This window comes from Ambystoma mexicanum, chromosome 5q (assembly GCF_040938575.1).
Source record: "Ambystoma mexicanum isolate Mex_15411 chromosome 5q, UKY_AmexF1_1, whole genome shotgun sequence".
NCBI classification, from domain to species: domain Eukaryota; kingdom Metazoa; phylum Chordata; class Amphibia; order Caudata; family Ambystomatidae; genus Ambystoma; species Ambystoma mexicanum.
The window spans coordinates 1181582307-1181600529 of NC_090933.1; the positions used below are offsets into that span (position 1 = coordinate 1181582307).

The window sequence follows — 18223 nt, forward strand, 5'->3', positions numbered from 1 at the left end:
CATACACCAAATCTGTTCTTATCTGAGGGTAGGGTGACCACACCAAACCTACATCAACGTTGTTTTCAGTTGTTTCTAATTTACATTGGTTGTCACCATTAGCTCAGAGCAGATCAACATGTCTGTGATCATAACACTTTGGAGGTTTATTTATTGCTATTTGAGGAATGACCGATGTTGATGCAACTGAGGCATCAATTATAACCTGCATGTATTTAATATGTAGTGGAATTTACAGCTGCGCAACATTTCGCATTTCTCTGCAGTGGGTGGTATTTTTACCAGTGAAGAAAATTACCAAATACTAATTGTGCAATCGTGCAATGCTTTTTGTACTGTGATGCCTGGTACATAAAACAGTGCCCTGAAATCTGGCCTTGCATATCTAATGCAATCAAATCCACCACTTATTCAAACTCGCCCAGTTCACTGAACATTGATGTCAATTGTCCTTTGACAATTAGTCTGAGTACATGAATAAACTCTATTTTATGTTGAAACTTGAATGAGTTTACTGGATGATACATTATCAGGGCAACTATTTGGGATGGATACATCTGAGCCAGTGGTCTACTCTCTCTGTTTTGTCGCATGCCATTTCTCTTTTTATTCCCGTGGGATTTATTATTAGAATTGATATTTGAGTGTCACATCAGACACCTTTGCAGACATGCCAAAATATATTCCAAAGTGGCTGTTTTTTTCTCCAGATTCCACAACATATGTACTAATGTTTCATACTTCTTAATCTAGAGTTGTAATGATACAATGCTACAGCAACTGCACTGTTTTTTTCCAGAAAGTATTTGGCAATCTCTTCTTACTTGTTCCCCTTTCAGACCTTCTGTTTGAACCTACAAAAGATAAAAAGTACATATAAATTAAAATAGGTATCATAGCTATGCGAATGATCAATACCCCTACAACAGTTGTATATTATAAAAGGATAGTTACATACAGTAAATCTGTAACCCAATGCAGATTTTTCTTTTTCAGACATTGTTTCTATTGACATTTGTGATTTATTATTCTGTAATGATTCCATGTCATTAAACTATGCACAATTAACGAATATCAATTGCAGCATCACACTGTATACACGCATACACCTCCAATATCCTTACAACATTGCCTGGTATTCCTGGTGGCCCAGCAACTCCTATTTCACCCTGAAATAAAAACAAAAAACATGTTTTAAAAAAAAATCAAACTTTTGTATTTAAAATCAACCGATTTATGACAGAGAAAGCGAATAGATTCAGGAAAGACACATTTTCAGAATAAAAACAAGATTATTACATAGTAAGCAAAGTATGGAATATTTACATTTGTATTAAGATAGAGTAGTGCTTGACAATCAACAAAAACAAAAGGCAAACGGAACTCATTTCTAAACAGCGCCTCTGGGCACTTATTATAACAATTATTTTGACATATTGTTCAATGTTTTCAAATTGAGCTGTAATTGTTGGGTTTAACTTTGTCTCTGAAGGGAGTGCGACTGGGATTAAGGGCATGTTTTATGACACTGGAGTATCCTAGATGGGAGTGGGAATGCGTGTGATAACTGATACGTTGTGCTAACTGTCCAGCATCTGTTGTTCTTAATTACTTCTTGTATCAAAGGACAAGTTCCTAGCATGCTCAATGTCCAAAATGTTGAACCCCGAACAAACACTACCACTTCCATGCTTCCCAATCCTTGAAGGGACATGAGAGAATGGATTAGACCTTGTGTCCCACAATCATCATTCTATCTTTAAGCTCTCCAAGTAAATTTTAGTTTAGGATTTCATTTTTTTTATATCTCCTCTGTTTCTCAAGTGTTATCCGTAGTCTGGCTTTCAATGTTTATTTTGGCTGGACCACAACCAGTTTATTGTCCTTTAGGTTCACGTCTGCTTCTCAATTTTGGTTACATTTCCGGTTCCTGTCTGATCCATAACATGCCCATCGTTTTTAATAGCAATGGTGCCTGTGAGTTTACATATGGATCCGATATCTGCCAACAACGAGTTCCGCCCTCATGTTCATCAAGGTGGTTCCAGTTTTTCTGAATGGAGAGAACCATGGTTGCAAGTCTCAATGTTTCCTATTAACGCAATGACACCAACACTAGTACATTTTGCACTTTTTAAAACTTCCAACAACATACACACATTGTCAATGCCATGAAATAATGTGCAAAGTGCAGTGAGCAGGCTTTAATGACAGTCCTGAGAACCTTTGTTAATTGATAAGTTTCTCTCGGTCAGCATGTGGATTTTTGTGCAGCAAGAAAACAATTGCATGTTTGAGGGTTCAAAGAAAAGACAAGTTCTTTTTCTGCAACCCCATGGCATTCCAGTGGAATTTCATGTGGGTCCAACTTAGCCTTGGGTCTGTATGTGGAGTATGAGTCCAGAATAACAACCAGGAAGCTTGAACCTCGATATAGAGCTTTGGCCAGCCAATCCAGGGACTCCAGGCATCCAGCATTCAAGGACCTATAAAAGATCATGTTCACTTCCTGCTGACTTTGTGGGTGCGATTGACTGAGGAGAGAGGAGTACATGCAGGATCACAATTGGGTGGTGGGTTGAAGGAGTTTTGGAATGCTTTTAGCAAGTCTAGGAGAGTTTTTGAGAGTTTAGGAGAGTTTTGGAGCAGATTTGAAGGAGTATGTTTGCCTTTCTTTGGTATTTTCTGATACATTATATATCTTTTATCCGTGTGTGTGTATTTGTTAGGTCCCTAATCTTAACTTGTATTTTTCACTGTTAAACCTGTACAAAACATTTTACAGAGACAAACATAGTTCCTGTTGTATTTTTCATTGATCCTTTTTCCTTTGCTTTGTGTCACACAAAACATGTTTAAACATTCCCCAAAAAAGTCATGCTGTTCTTTTCCTATTATGTTTTCTTTTTGAGTCACCCAACATTTAAAAATGTTGACTGACAACTTTCCTTTCCTGTGTTTGTTTTGTTTGTACCCGAGAAGTCTTCCTGTGCTCAGTCACCTTCCTTTTCATTATTGTTTTGTTTCGTGTCTATCCGTTCCGTTTGTGTGAGTCTTGCATGGATCCACTTGTTTGTCCTTGTCACTGTGTATTCATTGCATTGATAGCCACTTTAACCAACCACAGAAAACTGTTGTTTATTGTAGAGGGAATAGTGGGTGGAAAGAAAAAGGAGCTTGACTGCACCTCAACCTCCATGTTAGAGGTAGTCAGCGACAGCCAGATAGGGGGGATGGAGTGTAAGCAGAACGCAACAGTGGCTGAGTGTGTGGCAACCATGTCTATGGTGGAGAAGACATTGGCTATGTTGGATGTGACATTGATAGAGGTAAAGGCTACCAGCAATCCTGAGGAGGTTGTGTTTGTCAGAGAGTCATTGCAGAATGTCCTGATGCGTGTAGATCACTAGTTTAACCTTGAAGTTGGTGATACCCCAGCATCACCAGTAGTGTTGTCCACAGATGTGCAGTGGGAGGATGTTGAGAAGTCACAGTAGAAGAAGGAAGAAGGTGGTGGTGCAGCATGAGACTGGAGAGCACCAGAGGGAGGAGCAAGAGATTATTCCTAGTGGATAGCACAGGACGAAGACACTGAATCCACTCTAATTCCAATATATGTAAAGCAAAAAATAATCCCTAACAACACAGGTTCAGTTGTGTAAACCTATTGATTCCAATGTCTAGGGACTGACTTAGTACATTTTTATCAAAAAAGGAATCAAACACATACATTTCCTAATCATTATTGGTGACCTCTGGTTATTATAAACATACACACTGTGGTGTTAAGTATCAAAAATACAATTGTTATTTAATTGATCGTTAAACATTTAATAAACAATTGCAAGAAAAATAAACTTTTGTGTGTACAATGCAACCATATTTTAGGAAAAATATTTGTATGTGAACAACAAAAATTGTTGTGTATTAAATGTTTAATGATCAATTAAATAAACAATGTATTTTTGATACTTAACACCACAGTGTGTATGTTTATAATAACCGGAGGTCACCAATGAAGATTGTATGTGTTTATTCCTTTTTTGAGAAAAAAAGAAGAAAAAAAAAGAAACTGAATCCACTGCCAGATCAGGAGGAGGAATGTTGAGTGAATACACCTTGGACTCCTCAGGAGCAGTGAGAAATGAAGGCCGAGGTCAGATGAGGGCATATCTAAAGTCATCCCAGCAATGACATGCCTGTCAGTATTGGCTTGAGTGTGCATACTTCAGCTTAGCAGAGAATTAAACTGTCTAGGGGGCTGGAAAGAGCATCTTGGGCACCCCTATGATGAGCAAGCACTGCAACACATGTCACTTACAATGTCATGAGGGGCACACATACTGTGCTACAGACCCTGCTAATACAGCACCCTACTCGAGTATTGATGGAGATGGATGACTGGCGTGATTGGCAATGAGGAAGCACACAGGAAATGACGTTGATGCCCCCTAACTTTCAGCCAGGAGGAATGCCTTCTGACCCCAGGGTCTGGCCCAGCACAACCCGAACCAGTGGCACCAGAGATGATCCGGGCCATGACTTTACCCCCACTAGCATAGTGTCTGCCTGTTATTATTATTATTATTATTATTATGGATCTGATATCTGCCAACAACGAGTTCTGTTGGTGGAGTTCAGGGCGTGGTACGCGTTGGGCATGGGATTAGAGACAGAATAATGAGGCATGCAGGCATATATATCCTGCTTGCCAGCACAATTGTAAATTAGGGGGTGCCACGGCAAGGGATTATACCATGTTTTGGTACATCACCACCCTACACTCATTTAGATGACTTGTCAAGAGGGTAACAAAAAATATATCCATTGTGAACTGAGACAGTCCAGAAAAAAAGGTTGCAAAAAAAGAATGAGTGGTTGAGCTTGTAGGTGGAGCCAAATACATTGAGGCAGAACCACTAGTTTGAGAGTGTAGTGATAAGTCACAACTCTGCTGGAAGGTGGAGCTGAATATATTGAGGCATAGATGCAAGAGAATACAATTCCATAGTTAACCGGAGTAAATAAAGAAGAAGCCAGGAACTGGCCACCATTTCTAGGGGCAGCCAAATGGACTGAGGCAGAACTACCAGGGAGCTCGAACCTTTGGGTTGCAATGAGCCCTGAAGTTTTAGGGGGTGAATCTGAACACAGGAATCTCAATGCGGGTTTGTCCTTGAGGCAGACCTGCACTGAGTATAATGTTAGTGTTAAACAGACTTGATTAGGAAGAAGCCAGGAATCATGTGGAAAAAGTAAGATTATCTGAACTTTAACTCAAGGAAAAACTTAAGGAAAAAACTTTAAAGGAAGAGGAAACTAAAAAAAAACAAGTATTTAAATGGATGAGAAACCAAACAATTAAAGGAAGGGAAAATTCAATTTTAAATTAAGGAATTTGAATGTGCATAATCTGATAATTCTGTCCTTGGTCTCACATGTCTTTGTCTTCCTGGAAAATGAACCCACCATAGTGGTTAGGGATAAGATTCTTATGCATTTTATGAAAGTATTCTCTCTCACATGTACGTACTGCATGTGTCTCATGTGATCTGAGACAATGACCCCAGCTGTGATAAACACCCATTCAGGCTGTATTCTAGACTTGTGTCAGATTAGAGTTTCTAAAGCCAAATGGCAGATGGCCACAAAGGCAACTGACAGAATTGCAGTTACTCGTCATCACTACCCAGTTGACATCTGTCTAGAACATAGAGATCAACCATACGTTCTGCAGTGGGCCTCCTGAATTTTCAGGACCCCAATGCATGCAGCAAGCAAGACTGCATAACTAGTGTGTCCCGCAGCCTGTTCTGCTTTTCCACTGTCCAAAGGCTCATTGCAGTGCCCCCTCAAGTAGTGCCATAAGCTGATGATAACGATCATGCACAGTTTGATAACCTATTTTGCACCAGAGGTATAGCGTCATGGGCTACTGCCCTCTGTATTGGTCTCACGCCTCATATTCTATTCAGCCTTTTAGATGTCTCGTTAGGGCACCGCTGCATATGGTGCCAATGACAAACCCCTCTACTGTCCTCATTCTCAGTCTCACGAACTTTTAAATAAATGTTGCCACTTTGAGTGTGAACCGTGAGTCAAGGAGATATGCCAGGAGTTGCTCCATGTTCCCCTTCGTGCAAATCCTGACAGACGGTTCAGAGAATCGCCATGGCCAATTGCCATGGTTCTGCATTGTGAACATGTCATGTTTATTTATTGTCATGGATATTTCTAATACCAACATATACACCAGTAGCAGAAAATCAATGAGTGACCATACAATCCTACCTGCTGGGTGGCCTCTTCAAAATGCTGCAGTAAAACACGAATATTGTCCACCATTGCTACAGTTTAGGTGTTACGTCGGCTTCTCCAGTTGTTGGCTATGCCCATTGTAAGGAGGGCCTTCTTACCCTCAGAATGTTTCTTTCTCATTTTTCTTTCACAGCTGTCTTTCTCATTCGCACTGCTTCTAGAACATGCTTCTACTTGGGATAAATAAGGCTGAAGAGCCTTCTCGAATCTTAGTTTACCATGTAACTCAGTAGGACAGTAAATCAATTGCTACCTGTACAGCAAGGTTTTCTTTGTTATTCTTAAAACACTAAAAAGCCCCAGGACCATGGGCCGATGTACTGAAGGGGAAATACGATGTCTGCATTTCGAAGGTCCAGTTGCCAGCCAATGTGTTTCAAAGGGCTTCTGGGAAGCTGTGCATTCTCTGATGTAATGATACCGGATGCTGGTATTAAAGTGGTCATTGCCTGTAGTAGCCGAATGGGAGGCTGAACGTTTGCCTTTTTCTTTAGCCAAACATTTCAATGATGCTGTCTCTTGCCGGCCCACATGGAAGAGGGGGCACAAAATGCTTGCCATCTTCCCTTGTACAACACTTTTTTGGCATATGTGGCTGGTGGCAGTATGTGTATGCTGCTTTTCAGTTGTGAAATAACACAAGATTTCTTAGGAGCTCAGACAGGCCCTAACCTTTTCTATCCCTTCTTGTGGTCTTATTTGTGCATACCGTATGGATTATGCTGATAGAGGTGATGGTGAACTAGAAATCATTGTCCTCAAAGATCAACAACCACCACCATGTGTTTTTTCTGTCCATCTTTGGTAAGGCTGTGCGTTGTACACTGACACATGGGGGCTGGGAGGTGTCTGAATCCTGCTTCCTGTGCACAGTGATTGAACTTGATACATCAATGGCTTTGTCAATGCTTGAACCCTCTTGCTCTGCCTCATTATCTCTCTCGGTGTCTGTGGTATCATCAAAGAAGAGATGTCCTAGTCTCAATCTCGAACAAGGAAAATGGGCATAATCCTTGGCATATTCCTCTTTGTTTCCAGAATGTAAGGGAATCAGATCTGGAGAATCTGCAGATATGCTCTCTTGTCCATCATCTGTTTATTGCTTACTTCCTCTTGTTTATATGTCATTTGTTCTATCTTTTGTGATTTGAAGGGTGAGGGCACAACTCCCTCATCCTGAAATTCCTGCTACATCATTAATTGTAGATTTGGCAATGACGCATGCACAATTATATTTCGTGCCAACGCTCATGAAGAAAATCGTAAAGATGAGGAAGAGATAGGTGGCCATGACTTGATGTCCATCACAAACACACAGAGCCACATACTATCGGGGCATCTCCAACTCATGCCCCCACCACTGTAGCAGGTGGGAAATACCCTCCAGATACATTCTTCCTCCAGTCCCAACCCCATCTCCTACACCGTTTGGGTACTGTACTGCAACCAATTGTATTGATGTGATCCTATGAATGGTTTGGGAGTCTCTCTGCCCAAATACCAAATTAAATGCACCTAATAGTACTTTGACGTGTCTCCTCCTCCATCCATAACATGAATGTGTGATAAAGAATGATTTGCTATGCTCCCTTTCTACATACACAAATGGTGTGTGTCTAAGAATGATTTAGCATGGTCCCTTCTGCCTATAAAATGATGTTGGACCAGCAATGCTATTGCGGATTCCCTTTCCACCTAAAAAAAAGATATGCATGGCTAAAAATTCTTTGGTTTGCTCTCTTCCAACCTACAAAAAAGACATCTGCTCAAGAATGTTTTGGCATGCTCTTTCCTCGGTCTATAAAAATGAAGGTGAAATTAAGAATATTTAGCATGCTCTCTGTGTGACAAATTGGATTCTGCTCTCCAGGAGTACAAGGATGAGTATGGTAAAAATGTCCTCTCAACTCTCACACCCCTACAAACCAAGAGCCAAGGCAATCATAAAGGTAAAACAGGCACAGTTAAGAAATATACCTCCTTTGCCTTTTGTGGTAACTTGGGCTGAAGGAAGGCTATGCTCTTAGGAGGGGTGTGAATGTGATTCAATATCGAGGCAAGAAAGCAGCACTCTGAGCGTGAATATGGGGTGATAAGAAAATGACCAACCACAAAAAAACAGTGATGTCTTTGGGTAAAAGAAGGTGTTGAGGTGACCTGGCCAGTCTCTTTGTGAGGTCAACAGTATCTGGTTTCAGTTTTGTGTGGGATGACGGATGACAAACCCAATGTCAAACGTAGATGCAAGTGGATCAGGCTCAGTTCAGGCACATTGGATTGTGTGAGCCTGTGCAACAAGTAAGCAGTGAGTAGGGGTGTATGTGGTTGCTCTGTGCAGTCAAAGAGGGCCTCTCAGTAATAAAGGTCATGACAGTCATAGGATCTCTTTGAAGTTGGAACAGTCAGAGTGGTGCTTCTAGTTGCTGGCAAGAGGCAATATAGCTGCTGACTGATTTGCACATGGCTGGTCCCCTTTTGCAATGGCGCAGACGGGCTAAAAAACGGTGGTGTGGAAGGTTGCCCAGAGCAATTGCCAGTGGTTTAGATTCATTCGAAACCTTCCACCCATCACTTTTGTGGTCAGTTTGTTTCTCCTTGTGAGAGATATGATATGATATGATATGGCATTTGTAACGCGCCTATACACAGGTGTTTCAAGGCGCGACGAGGCAGGGAGGGGAGGAACAAGGGGAGACAGACAAACGATCCTACTAGGCCAGGTGTCATTCAGATCGCGCAAGTGCAGGGGTGGGGGAGGGGGAAAAGTGCAAGGGGAAGGGGGGGGGGAGTGCAAGGGGAAGGGGGGGGGAGTGCAGTACAAGGTAAGTGGCGTAAAGTAATAAATAAATAGGGCCAGCTGGTGGCAAGTGCAAGGTAAGTGCAGAACAAGTGCTGGAAAAGGGGGGGGGGGCTGTAGGGATACAGAGACAGTCCCGCAGTGCAGAGGGGTTCCAGGGCATCAGTGCAAGTGGAGAGTGGCTGGGCCCAGGACCGAGGTCGTTAAGAGTGGTCCAGTTGCAGAATCAGTGCAGTTTCAGTGAAGAATATTAGCTGTTCAGCAGGGGAGAGGGAGAGAGAAAGCAGAAGCAAAGAGGAAGGTTTTGAGGTGCTTCCGGAACCGGAGATGGTTCTCCTCAAGTTTCAGGGAGGCAGGAAGGCTGTTCCAGAGGGAGGCCCCTGCCGCGGAGAGAGATTAATTTAGAGAGGGTATGCCCAGACGTGGGTCCCTTGCTCGCTGCGTCACAGGGAACCAGGCTGCACCTCACTGAGGAGGTCCAACAAGGCCGAAACATGTCTGGGGTTGCTTGGTTTTCTGTGCAGAGGGGACCTGGCCTAGCAGTTCGGGCTGGGCTGCTACCTTCGGTGGCGGCAGCTGCTGATTGATTTGCACATGGCTGGTCCCCTTTTGCAATGGCGCAGAAGGGCTAAAAAACGGTGGTGTGGAAGGTTGCCCAGAGCAATTGCCAGTGGTTTAGATTCTTTCGAAACCTTCCACCCATCACTTTTGTGGTCAATGCATGATGCTCCTGCAGTCCGAGTTGGCAGACAACGGTGATCAAAGGTGGTGATCTTGGGTGTGTCAATGTGCAGGACAGTGAGGTGTTTCGGCGTGTGACTTGCAAGTGATTCTGGTTGGGTCCCGGCATTCAGCAGTAGCTTCGGGCCTAGCAAGTGATGGGTGCAGCTAGGGAACAATGTAGCCTGGAGCTGGTTGAAGAGCAACCAAAATTGGGATTCATTGAGGAGCGCAAAAGCCAGTACCAGTGTCTTCCCCCTTGTTCAAGGAGCGACCGGTTTGCTGCGGCATAACAGGGATCTTTGGTGTGTCTGGTCCTCTGGCTGCTTTGATGCCCCCTCAGAGGAACTCACGAACAAGAGGGTTCTGTTCAGGGTCTGCTTTTGCAGCCTTGGGAGATTTTGGTGCAGAGTGGCATGTCCTGGTCCACAGCAAAGGTTCACCCCCAATGTGCCCGGTAAGTGTTTAGGGGCAGATCTCTCTCCTTCCTTGTACTGCTCCTTATTTTATTATTTTTTTTTTTATTATTAATTTAGGCATTTGAAAAGCGCATCAAAAGCATGGGCATCTAGATGCTGGTTACAGTATAGAGGGGGTGGGGAGAACATGGGAGAATATTGCAATAGAAAGTTTCAGTTGAAGAGGTGAGTTTTTAGTTTCTTCCTGAAGATGTTGTAGAACTAACGTGATAGGGACTAACATGATAGGTCAGTAGTTGGTGGGTATGGAAGAGTTGAGGAAAGGTTTTTTTTTTTTTAATAGCGGGGAGACCCATTATTCTTTGAGGATAGGTGGGATGGATCAGGACGTGAAAGAGGAATTGATTATAGCGGTGATGAGAGGGATAAGTGGTTCTGCAAAGTCTTTCACATTGCTGACTGGGCAGGTTTCGCCTTTGCAGTGAGAGGGTTTCAAGCGTATGATAATGTTGCCATGAGTGGAGACACATGTAGGTTGAAATTCGAAGTGCAGGATGTGACTGGTTGCTTTAGATGGTGTACTATACCTCAGGCTGAGGGCTTTTGGACTGCCCTATCCCCCATTTTCCTTCTCACTAGGATCAAAGGCCTTTAGAACTGCAGCACCCTGGTGTGAGGCTTCTCCCTATGAATGCATGTGCTCTATTGATACCTGAGCCCAGGGCAACTGCCTGCTGTGCAGCTGTCCCAGGCAGAAGGTGTTGCCTGCCTCACAAAGAGATCAAAGAAGAGGCATGGCCATTTAGGTTCTTGTCCTGTAAGGCTCAACCGGTCTGGCCTGAATACACATCACATTCGACTGGTGAGTTTGGCTCACAGGAGCTGACACATTTCTGATATCAAATTGGATATGGCTCTAATAATTACAGGAATATAATCCCCCACTCCATAACTCAGGTATGGCTCATAACCTGCTCTGTACCACTGGTAGGGCAGGTGCTGCAAATCAAGGTCCTGATGCAACAGGACACAGGTACATACTTTGCTTCTGGCATAAAACTTATGAAGGGCGAATCTAATCAGCAGATTTCCTTTTCAGGAATTGAATTACCCACATCATATTTTTAAATGTAATACAAATAGAAAATGTGAGTGTGCCTACACCCATACCACATGGCAATCAGTCACACTCTTCCCACATACAAAAATGTGGTGCACCTAAGAATACGTTGGTTTGCTTTCTCCTGTGACTACAATTAAAATATGACTAAGAATGCTTTGTTTTGATCTCTTTTCATCTATAAAAATGATCTGCACTTACATACGTTTTGGCCGCTCTTCTCGGCCTTCAAAATGATGTGTGACTAAGCATGCTTTTTCATGCTCTCCTCTGCTTGTGAAATGAACAAGAGTGATTTGCTCTGCTCTCTGCCAACCTACTTAAAAGACATGTGTCTAAGCATGTTTTGCCCTGCTCTCTGCCTACATTGATAACATGATGTTTGCCAAGAATGCTTTGGTGTGCTCTTCTCTGACTTTAAAATAAATTTGTGAACCATAATGTGTTGGTTTGCTTTCTTCCCAGCTATACAAATGTGGTGTCTCGAATAATGTTTTTGGCATGCCCCCGACCCCTACTATATGAACTAATATGACTTTACTGTCTCCCAATATATCCACAGAAAGTGCAGGAATCCACAATCCCCATCCCCCAGATCCCTACAACACAACAATAATTCTCTAACTCTTGCTAGACCATATTATCATTGTCAAACTACTCTAACCGAATTACACCACACTCTTGCACTACCCTCTAACTAGACAAATACCCTTTCCTATTTAGAGCTTTGTGGATTTTCTCATGTCTCTCTAATACGTATGGATGATTAGTCTGATTTTCTAAAAAATCTACTTTATGTAAACACAAGGGTATTACTGATCAAAGCAACTAACTCAAACCTCAGAAAAACATGGTTAAAGTAGTGCTTGAAACGGCTCACACATGCTTATTGAGAAGATGTTGGGTTCTAAAAAAGATTATAAAGGTTCTAATTATTTGACTTCTCTTTAAATCGTTTTTGTATCATAAAAAGGAAAAGCTTCAATGATTTCGATTTAACATCAAGAATATAACTACCACACTGTGTAAAATGCTACTTCTCTTTTTCAATGTTCACTTAGGAATTTCTCTGAACCTGAATTGCTTATCAAAAAAAGTGAATAGTGAACTTCCTTTGCAATTCAAAGAGTTATATACATACATAACCATCCCTCCAGTTATATATTGAATCAACACATAGCGTATTATATTATTATTAAATGTAACTCTTAACTAAAATAAAACATTATTTTATTTAAGAGTTACTTAAATTCACTTTGTTTGTTATCCCTATGGTTTTCATTGGACATTATCCCACCTACCTTGTCGCCTTTGGGTCCTACAGCACCTGGTAGGCCAGTACTACCTTTTAGTCCCTATGAAGAAAAAATAACAGCACATATAGTAGAGATCAAATCTAGTTTGACAGGTATACATCAATGATATCTTTATTTTTGATTAGTGCTGTATGAAAAATGTTAGGATTTTCAAACCACAAATGTTGATGCTCAAATTCCCTCCCACCAAAAAATAACCAAAACCATTCAGGCAACCTTGTCGGGCGAGCACCACATTTTTTCAAAAGGAACAAGCAAATAGGCAGTAGGACAAATCTGTACAGAGAAAGGAACACAGACAAAATGTAAATGGGGGTAAATGTGAAAAGTAAAAAAGGGGGTTGAGACATAAAAGATGAGGGATCATGACAGAATTTGAAAATGGATGGTTGTAAGGTCGAGGTAACAATGACATTAAAAAACGAAGCATGGCTTCCTAGAAAATTCGGCTCATGATTTTCTGCAACATTTTACATTAATGACATCAACATTTTTCTGTCTGTTCCTTTGATTGATGACACCATTCATCAACATCTTTCTGCCTGTCTTGTGGCTGTGACAAATTGGATGTCTTCCCGCTTTTTTCATATCTTAATCCTACGAAAAGTAAAATTATCTTTTTTAATTTGATCCTCTTCTATAACCTCACTTTCTTCCATTTATTTTTAACCACCCAATTTACTGGCAGATTTTCATTTTTGTAACAATTTGTATTTTTCATTCCGCTTTCACTTTGCAAATCCAACTTCCTGCTACTATAGTTCAATCTTGTTGTTTCTTTCTCTTTAATATGAAGAAAATCCATCATCTATGTGCATTGTCTATTTCTTCCTCCATATCCTTGTGCTCCCATTTATTCTGTTCTTAACTCTGCGATTATATTATTGTTTGGACTTCAATATTCTTTGAACGTTTCTACTCATTTGATTCAACTTTGCTGGCTTCCGATTAAACCCAGATTCAAGTTGCATTTTCTCTGTTTGGTTTATAGTTGTGTTCAGACTCTGACTCTTGAGTATGCATCTCCCTTACTGTCCTGATATCACCTTGCCAGGCCTCTACATTACGCATCCCAGTTCCTTCTTTCTGCTCCTCATCCCCCGTGTGCATCTTCTTGTTTACGTTCTTGCCATCTATCACCTCTAAAAGTTGGCTTTCCCTCCCTCTGGACATTCATTCCTTCTCTAACTGAGCTCTTTTAACAGTCATCCTACAGTCTACCTTTCAATGGCATGACTCTCATTTCTTGGTTCATACTTTTTTTATTTTGTCAATTACTTGTTCTATACGGATTGAAGTATGTACAACACTTGGGATGTAGGTGCCATATAAATGTTGTAAATAAATGAAACAAATAAGTAAAAAAGATAACAAATGTAAGCAGGATGAAAGAAAACCTGAAAGTACAAGTGCAGGAAGTGAACAGAGCAATATATGTTTTGTGCACTATTTGATAAACTAAATGTGGGCACTGCAACACATGAACATTGATTAAATCAGCCCTTGCAAGGAAGGCTTTGGTGGAGGTTGACATTTTTGTGTAAATAAAATAAACAAATAAAGCTAAAGCACTTACATCAATCTATGCAACGTTCACAGAATGACAGTGGAGGGATGACCACTGTTCTGGTGCTGTTGTGCACCTCACATAGTACACACGGGTTGCATGGGGTGCACTTCATTGTTTGCAACACATCTTGCCAAGTGCAGATGCAGCACACAGAAGCAAAGAGGCATATTTTACAGCCCATCTGGTTCATCCATCCTAGTGTACACTTATTCATGTAGTGCAACTGTGCCCATACTGACATACCAATGGCTGGGAATCTGAGCCAAGATGCTTCTAGCCCATGGAAGAGTGCAGCCTGTAACTGTAACCCAGAACGGTCCCTTCACCCTCCTCCTCTTGTATATCACACTGCAAGGGTGCCACACCTTTAGTGTTGTATTTGCTATGAGCACTTCTAGAACCTGACTGCTTGTGTACATCCTTTGTAGATGTGGAGTTTGAGGAATAGGAGTTGCCATCATTGGGATGTGCAATGCCCTCATGCAAATGAGAATGCACACCTTCATGTATGAATATGTGATGCTTTTTTGCCATCTGGACACTTATCTGATTCCAAATCATGGCCCTTGCTTTAATTTGGGGTTAGTTTCCAAAATGCGTTAAAAATGTTCAAAGTTCATGTGGTGGAACACATAACTTAGGCATGTATCACTTAACACACAGTGCAAGAAGGAACAAGTTATTTTATGGAATTAGAGGGTTGGACTAGAGAGATCAGCGAAGAGTAGCCCACCCAATCAACAGACAGACCCAGGGAAAGACACCCCACTCACAATTAATGCACTAAGGAAAGCTTGGTGAGCTAACACACTAAATCAAAGCATCACCCTAACAATTGCTCACCCACATAACGTGGGTCGTCCGTTAGATCACCACTTCCTCAGATTTATTATAACACCAGTTGTACACCAATTTAGCAGCCAACCGCACAACAGGCCAAAATGCAACTGCCCCGACAAATCCCTGCTGAAGATCTAGGAACACACTGGGTACACCCAAACCCTTCCATGCTTGGAGAATAGGCGGGGCTGGCCGATAGGCTACACCCAAGAAGTTAGAAAGATACCATTAAGCGGCAACCAAAGACGCACTTTAGAGGAACTGTCAAACTAACCATGCACTAACCAATTCCACCGTCCATGCTCCTCCAGCATAACCACTCCACTATACACGACTAGGAGCTAGCCATACTACACATAGACACACTGAGAACTGATCTAATCCTCACATGCAACCAACTAACTGAGACTCTGAAAGTAACCTTGGAGGAACACGCCCTTGCACTAGTCCAAAAATCCACTGACACTACATATATGAAGACCAACACAATACAAACAAGCACCTACAGTCATCCGTAACTCTGGACATCCTTATGGATACAACTAACCAGTGTGCACGACTACAGCCCCACTCTAACATCATATGACCAAAACACCCAACACAAACACTAGCACACATCCGAGTCCTACACATACCGTTACAGCAAGCGGGTCCTCTCGAATCGAGCCAACTCTCACACACAAGACAACACACACAGCCGCCAGTTCCTCCTGGTTATGGACCTATCCTGCCATCCTATCCTCACTAAAACACCGCACTCTCTTCTCTTGCAGAGCCATGTGAGCGACTGAACACTGCCCTCAGGTTGTAACCCACAGGGAGGAAAGGGCGTGGGGTTTTGGCGTCCTGCTGGGGGCTCTGGAAACTGCTCTCTACCATTTCTGTTGGCTCCTCCCACCTGCTGCTGCTCGCCTGCTACAAAATCTCTTGCTCCCCCCGTGAGGATGAAGCCTGCAGGGTGGAAAGGGCGAGTGGTGTTGGCATCATAATGAGGGCACTGGGGAGTGCTCTCTACTGTTGCTGTTGGCTCCACCCACCATCTGCTTGATACATAATCCCCAGCTTCCCCTGCAAGATTTAAGCCCACAGGGAGGAAAAGGTGTGGGGTGTTGGCTTCCCACTGGGGGTGTCTGCCCCCATCCTAGCCCCATTGGACCTTCCTTTCATCGTACTTGCACGGACTGATGCAAGGCGTGCCGAAACAGCCAAAGTTGCAACTTTCCAACGTGGGTTCGCTGGGGCTTTAAAGGGAAGGTAAACGGCAAGTCAAATGGTGAGTTTTAGGACCATTCATCACTGTGAACACTGAGCCTTTCACGCACTGGCTCACACACCCATGACACTTTGTCGCATGTCTCCACCTCCTCTGGACTGAGTGTGAACCACGCCCCACAGCACAACCTGACTACGACAGTACACTTGCCCATATCTGATCACGTCAGCCTTGCCTATTAAGACACTAGAGGTCACCCCTGCATTTTTCCCTGTTTGTGGCTCTGCAACTGACCCCGAACCTAGCACTGCTCACGGATTGGGTCTACAAAGGAAATGATTAAAACGTAGGAGGAAGAAGCAGCAAACTCTAGAACTATCCACTGCAGGTAACCAATGTGCAGTTGACCGGGATCCCTTAAGACCAGCAGCCACTGATGTCCCCAGTGCTAATTCCTTTGTCAACACTCATATTTTAATCAAATAAACCAGTTTTCGCTGCCATTGCTACTCTGGCCTCTACATTATCCCCCATCACATTCTGGCAAACTGCTGCTAACACTGGCTCTAAAATACAGGAGGGAGGGGGGATACTTTCTGCTGTCTCACTCCTCAGGCCATCCATAACGAACATCGGTGTCCAGGAGGACTCCCCAGTGCCCTCTGTCAAGGCGCCCCAGGACTACACGCTGCCACTATTGTCTGTGATGGTGGCGTGCACTCTAATCTGCCAAGTTCAAATCCAGTGGCGACGGAGGCCCCCATGTTTGCAGAGACTGATAGTGCCAGAGAATCAATGGTCCAAATCTGTGAGAGGGAGCACACTTGAAAAGGGGGTTAATGCTATTGTGGGGGCCTGGAGCAAGAACTTGATGGCCATGAGGAAAGCCCCCAGCCCTGTATACCATGGCCAATTGTCCCCAATCATCTGGGCCCAAGCTCTTCTTCCACCTTAGATGAGCACCCTAATGAGGCCCGTTCTGCCCATGACTGCATTTGTGACTACCAGCAAGTACTTGCAGAGCTAATGGACATCAAATGGCTCCCGCTGACATTGATCGATGCCCAAGAGAGAGAGGGAGGTGGAGCCAAGGTGGCGCCAACCTACGGCCATAAGGAAGCTACGGCCCTATGTAATCACCCAAAGGAGCCAGAAACAAATGTCATCACAGACCACCTGGCTGTCGTAACAAACACTGAACAACCCATAGCTGCCATCGATATTGCGACCCGGGCTCCAAAACCCATTACACACCTCATGTACTTCCACTTGTGCGATGAAATCACAATGAACAGCATGTATGGCAGCCGTTAGCCAGTGATCTCAACAAGCCATCCCGTTCCCATCCTTTGCATGCAACAATAGCCAACAAAGTCTTAACCAATGTGGGGAATAATGGCCCTAATGATAACATTTGCAATGCCCCCAAGTTTTACAACCCGAGAGGGCCTGGCCAATAACAATGATCGCTGGAAAGAAAGGAGAGGCACAGTATTCCTGTATGGGGTGCCAACATCCAATCAACAGAAACCGAGCGATGCGCTGCCAAATAAATGCCTGCATTGGCTCTGGACAACGGGGGGCTGCCCTTCTGTGGCCAGAGAAGCCATAGCAAACTGTTTCAGACTGTACTGTGAGGGTATTTGCATCAGTGAGCTTGTGAAGTTGGAGTTGTGGGACTGGAGGGTGGCCAATGGTGTGCTGGGCAGTGAAGGGAAGGGTGGCCAACAAACAAACAGCCTGATCTCTATGAGTCCTCACCCCCTCCCTGGTATCATGCACATCTCTGGAAACATTGACTACAACCCTGTCCTACAGGTGCAAATTTACTCCCATTGGGGAGCAGATCCATAGGCAACTAATATGTTACAGGGATCATGTATCCATAATCCCAAAGGGAATTCTAAGAC

The 18223-nt window shown here is 43.1% G+C and overlaps 1 protein-coding gene across 1 annotated transcript in view; it reads right to left on the minus strand.

Moving 5' to 3' along the window:
* The window catches only part of COL22A1 (collagen type XXII alpha 1 chain), a 1250061-nt gene that overhangs the window by 351971 nt on the left and 879867 nt on the right, over positions 1–18223 (minus strand). Inside the window, exons 19-21 of the mRNA XM_069621676.1 lie at positions 12676–12729; positions 1125–1169; positions 825–854 (exon numbers count right to left, since the gene is read on the minus strand). Coding sequence (XP_069477777.1) covers positions 825–854; positions 1125–1169; positions 12676–12729 — 129 coding nt within the window. The remainder of the gene's footprint in view (positions 1–824; positions 855–1124; positions 1170–12675; positions 12730–18223) is intronic.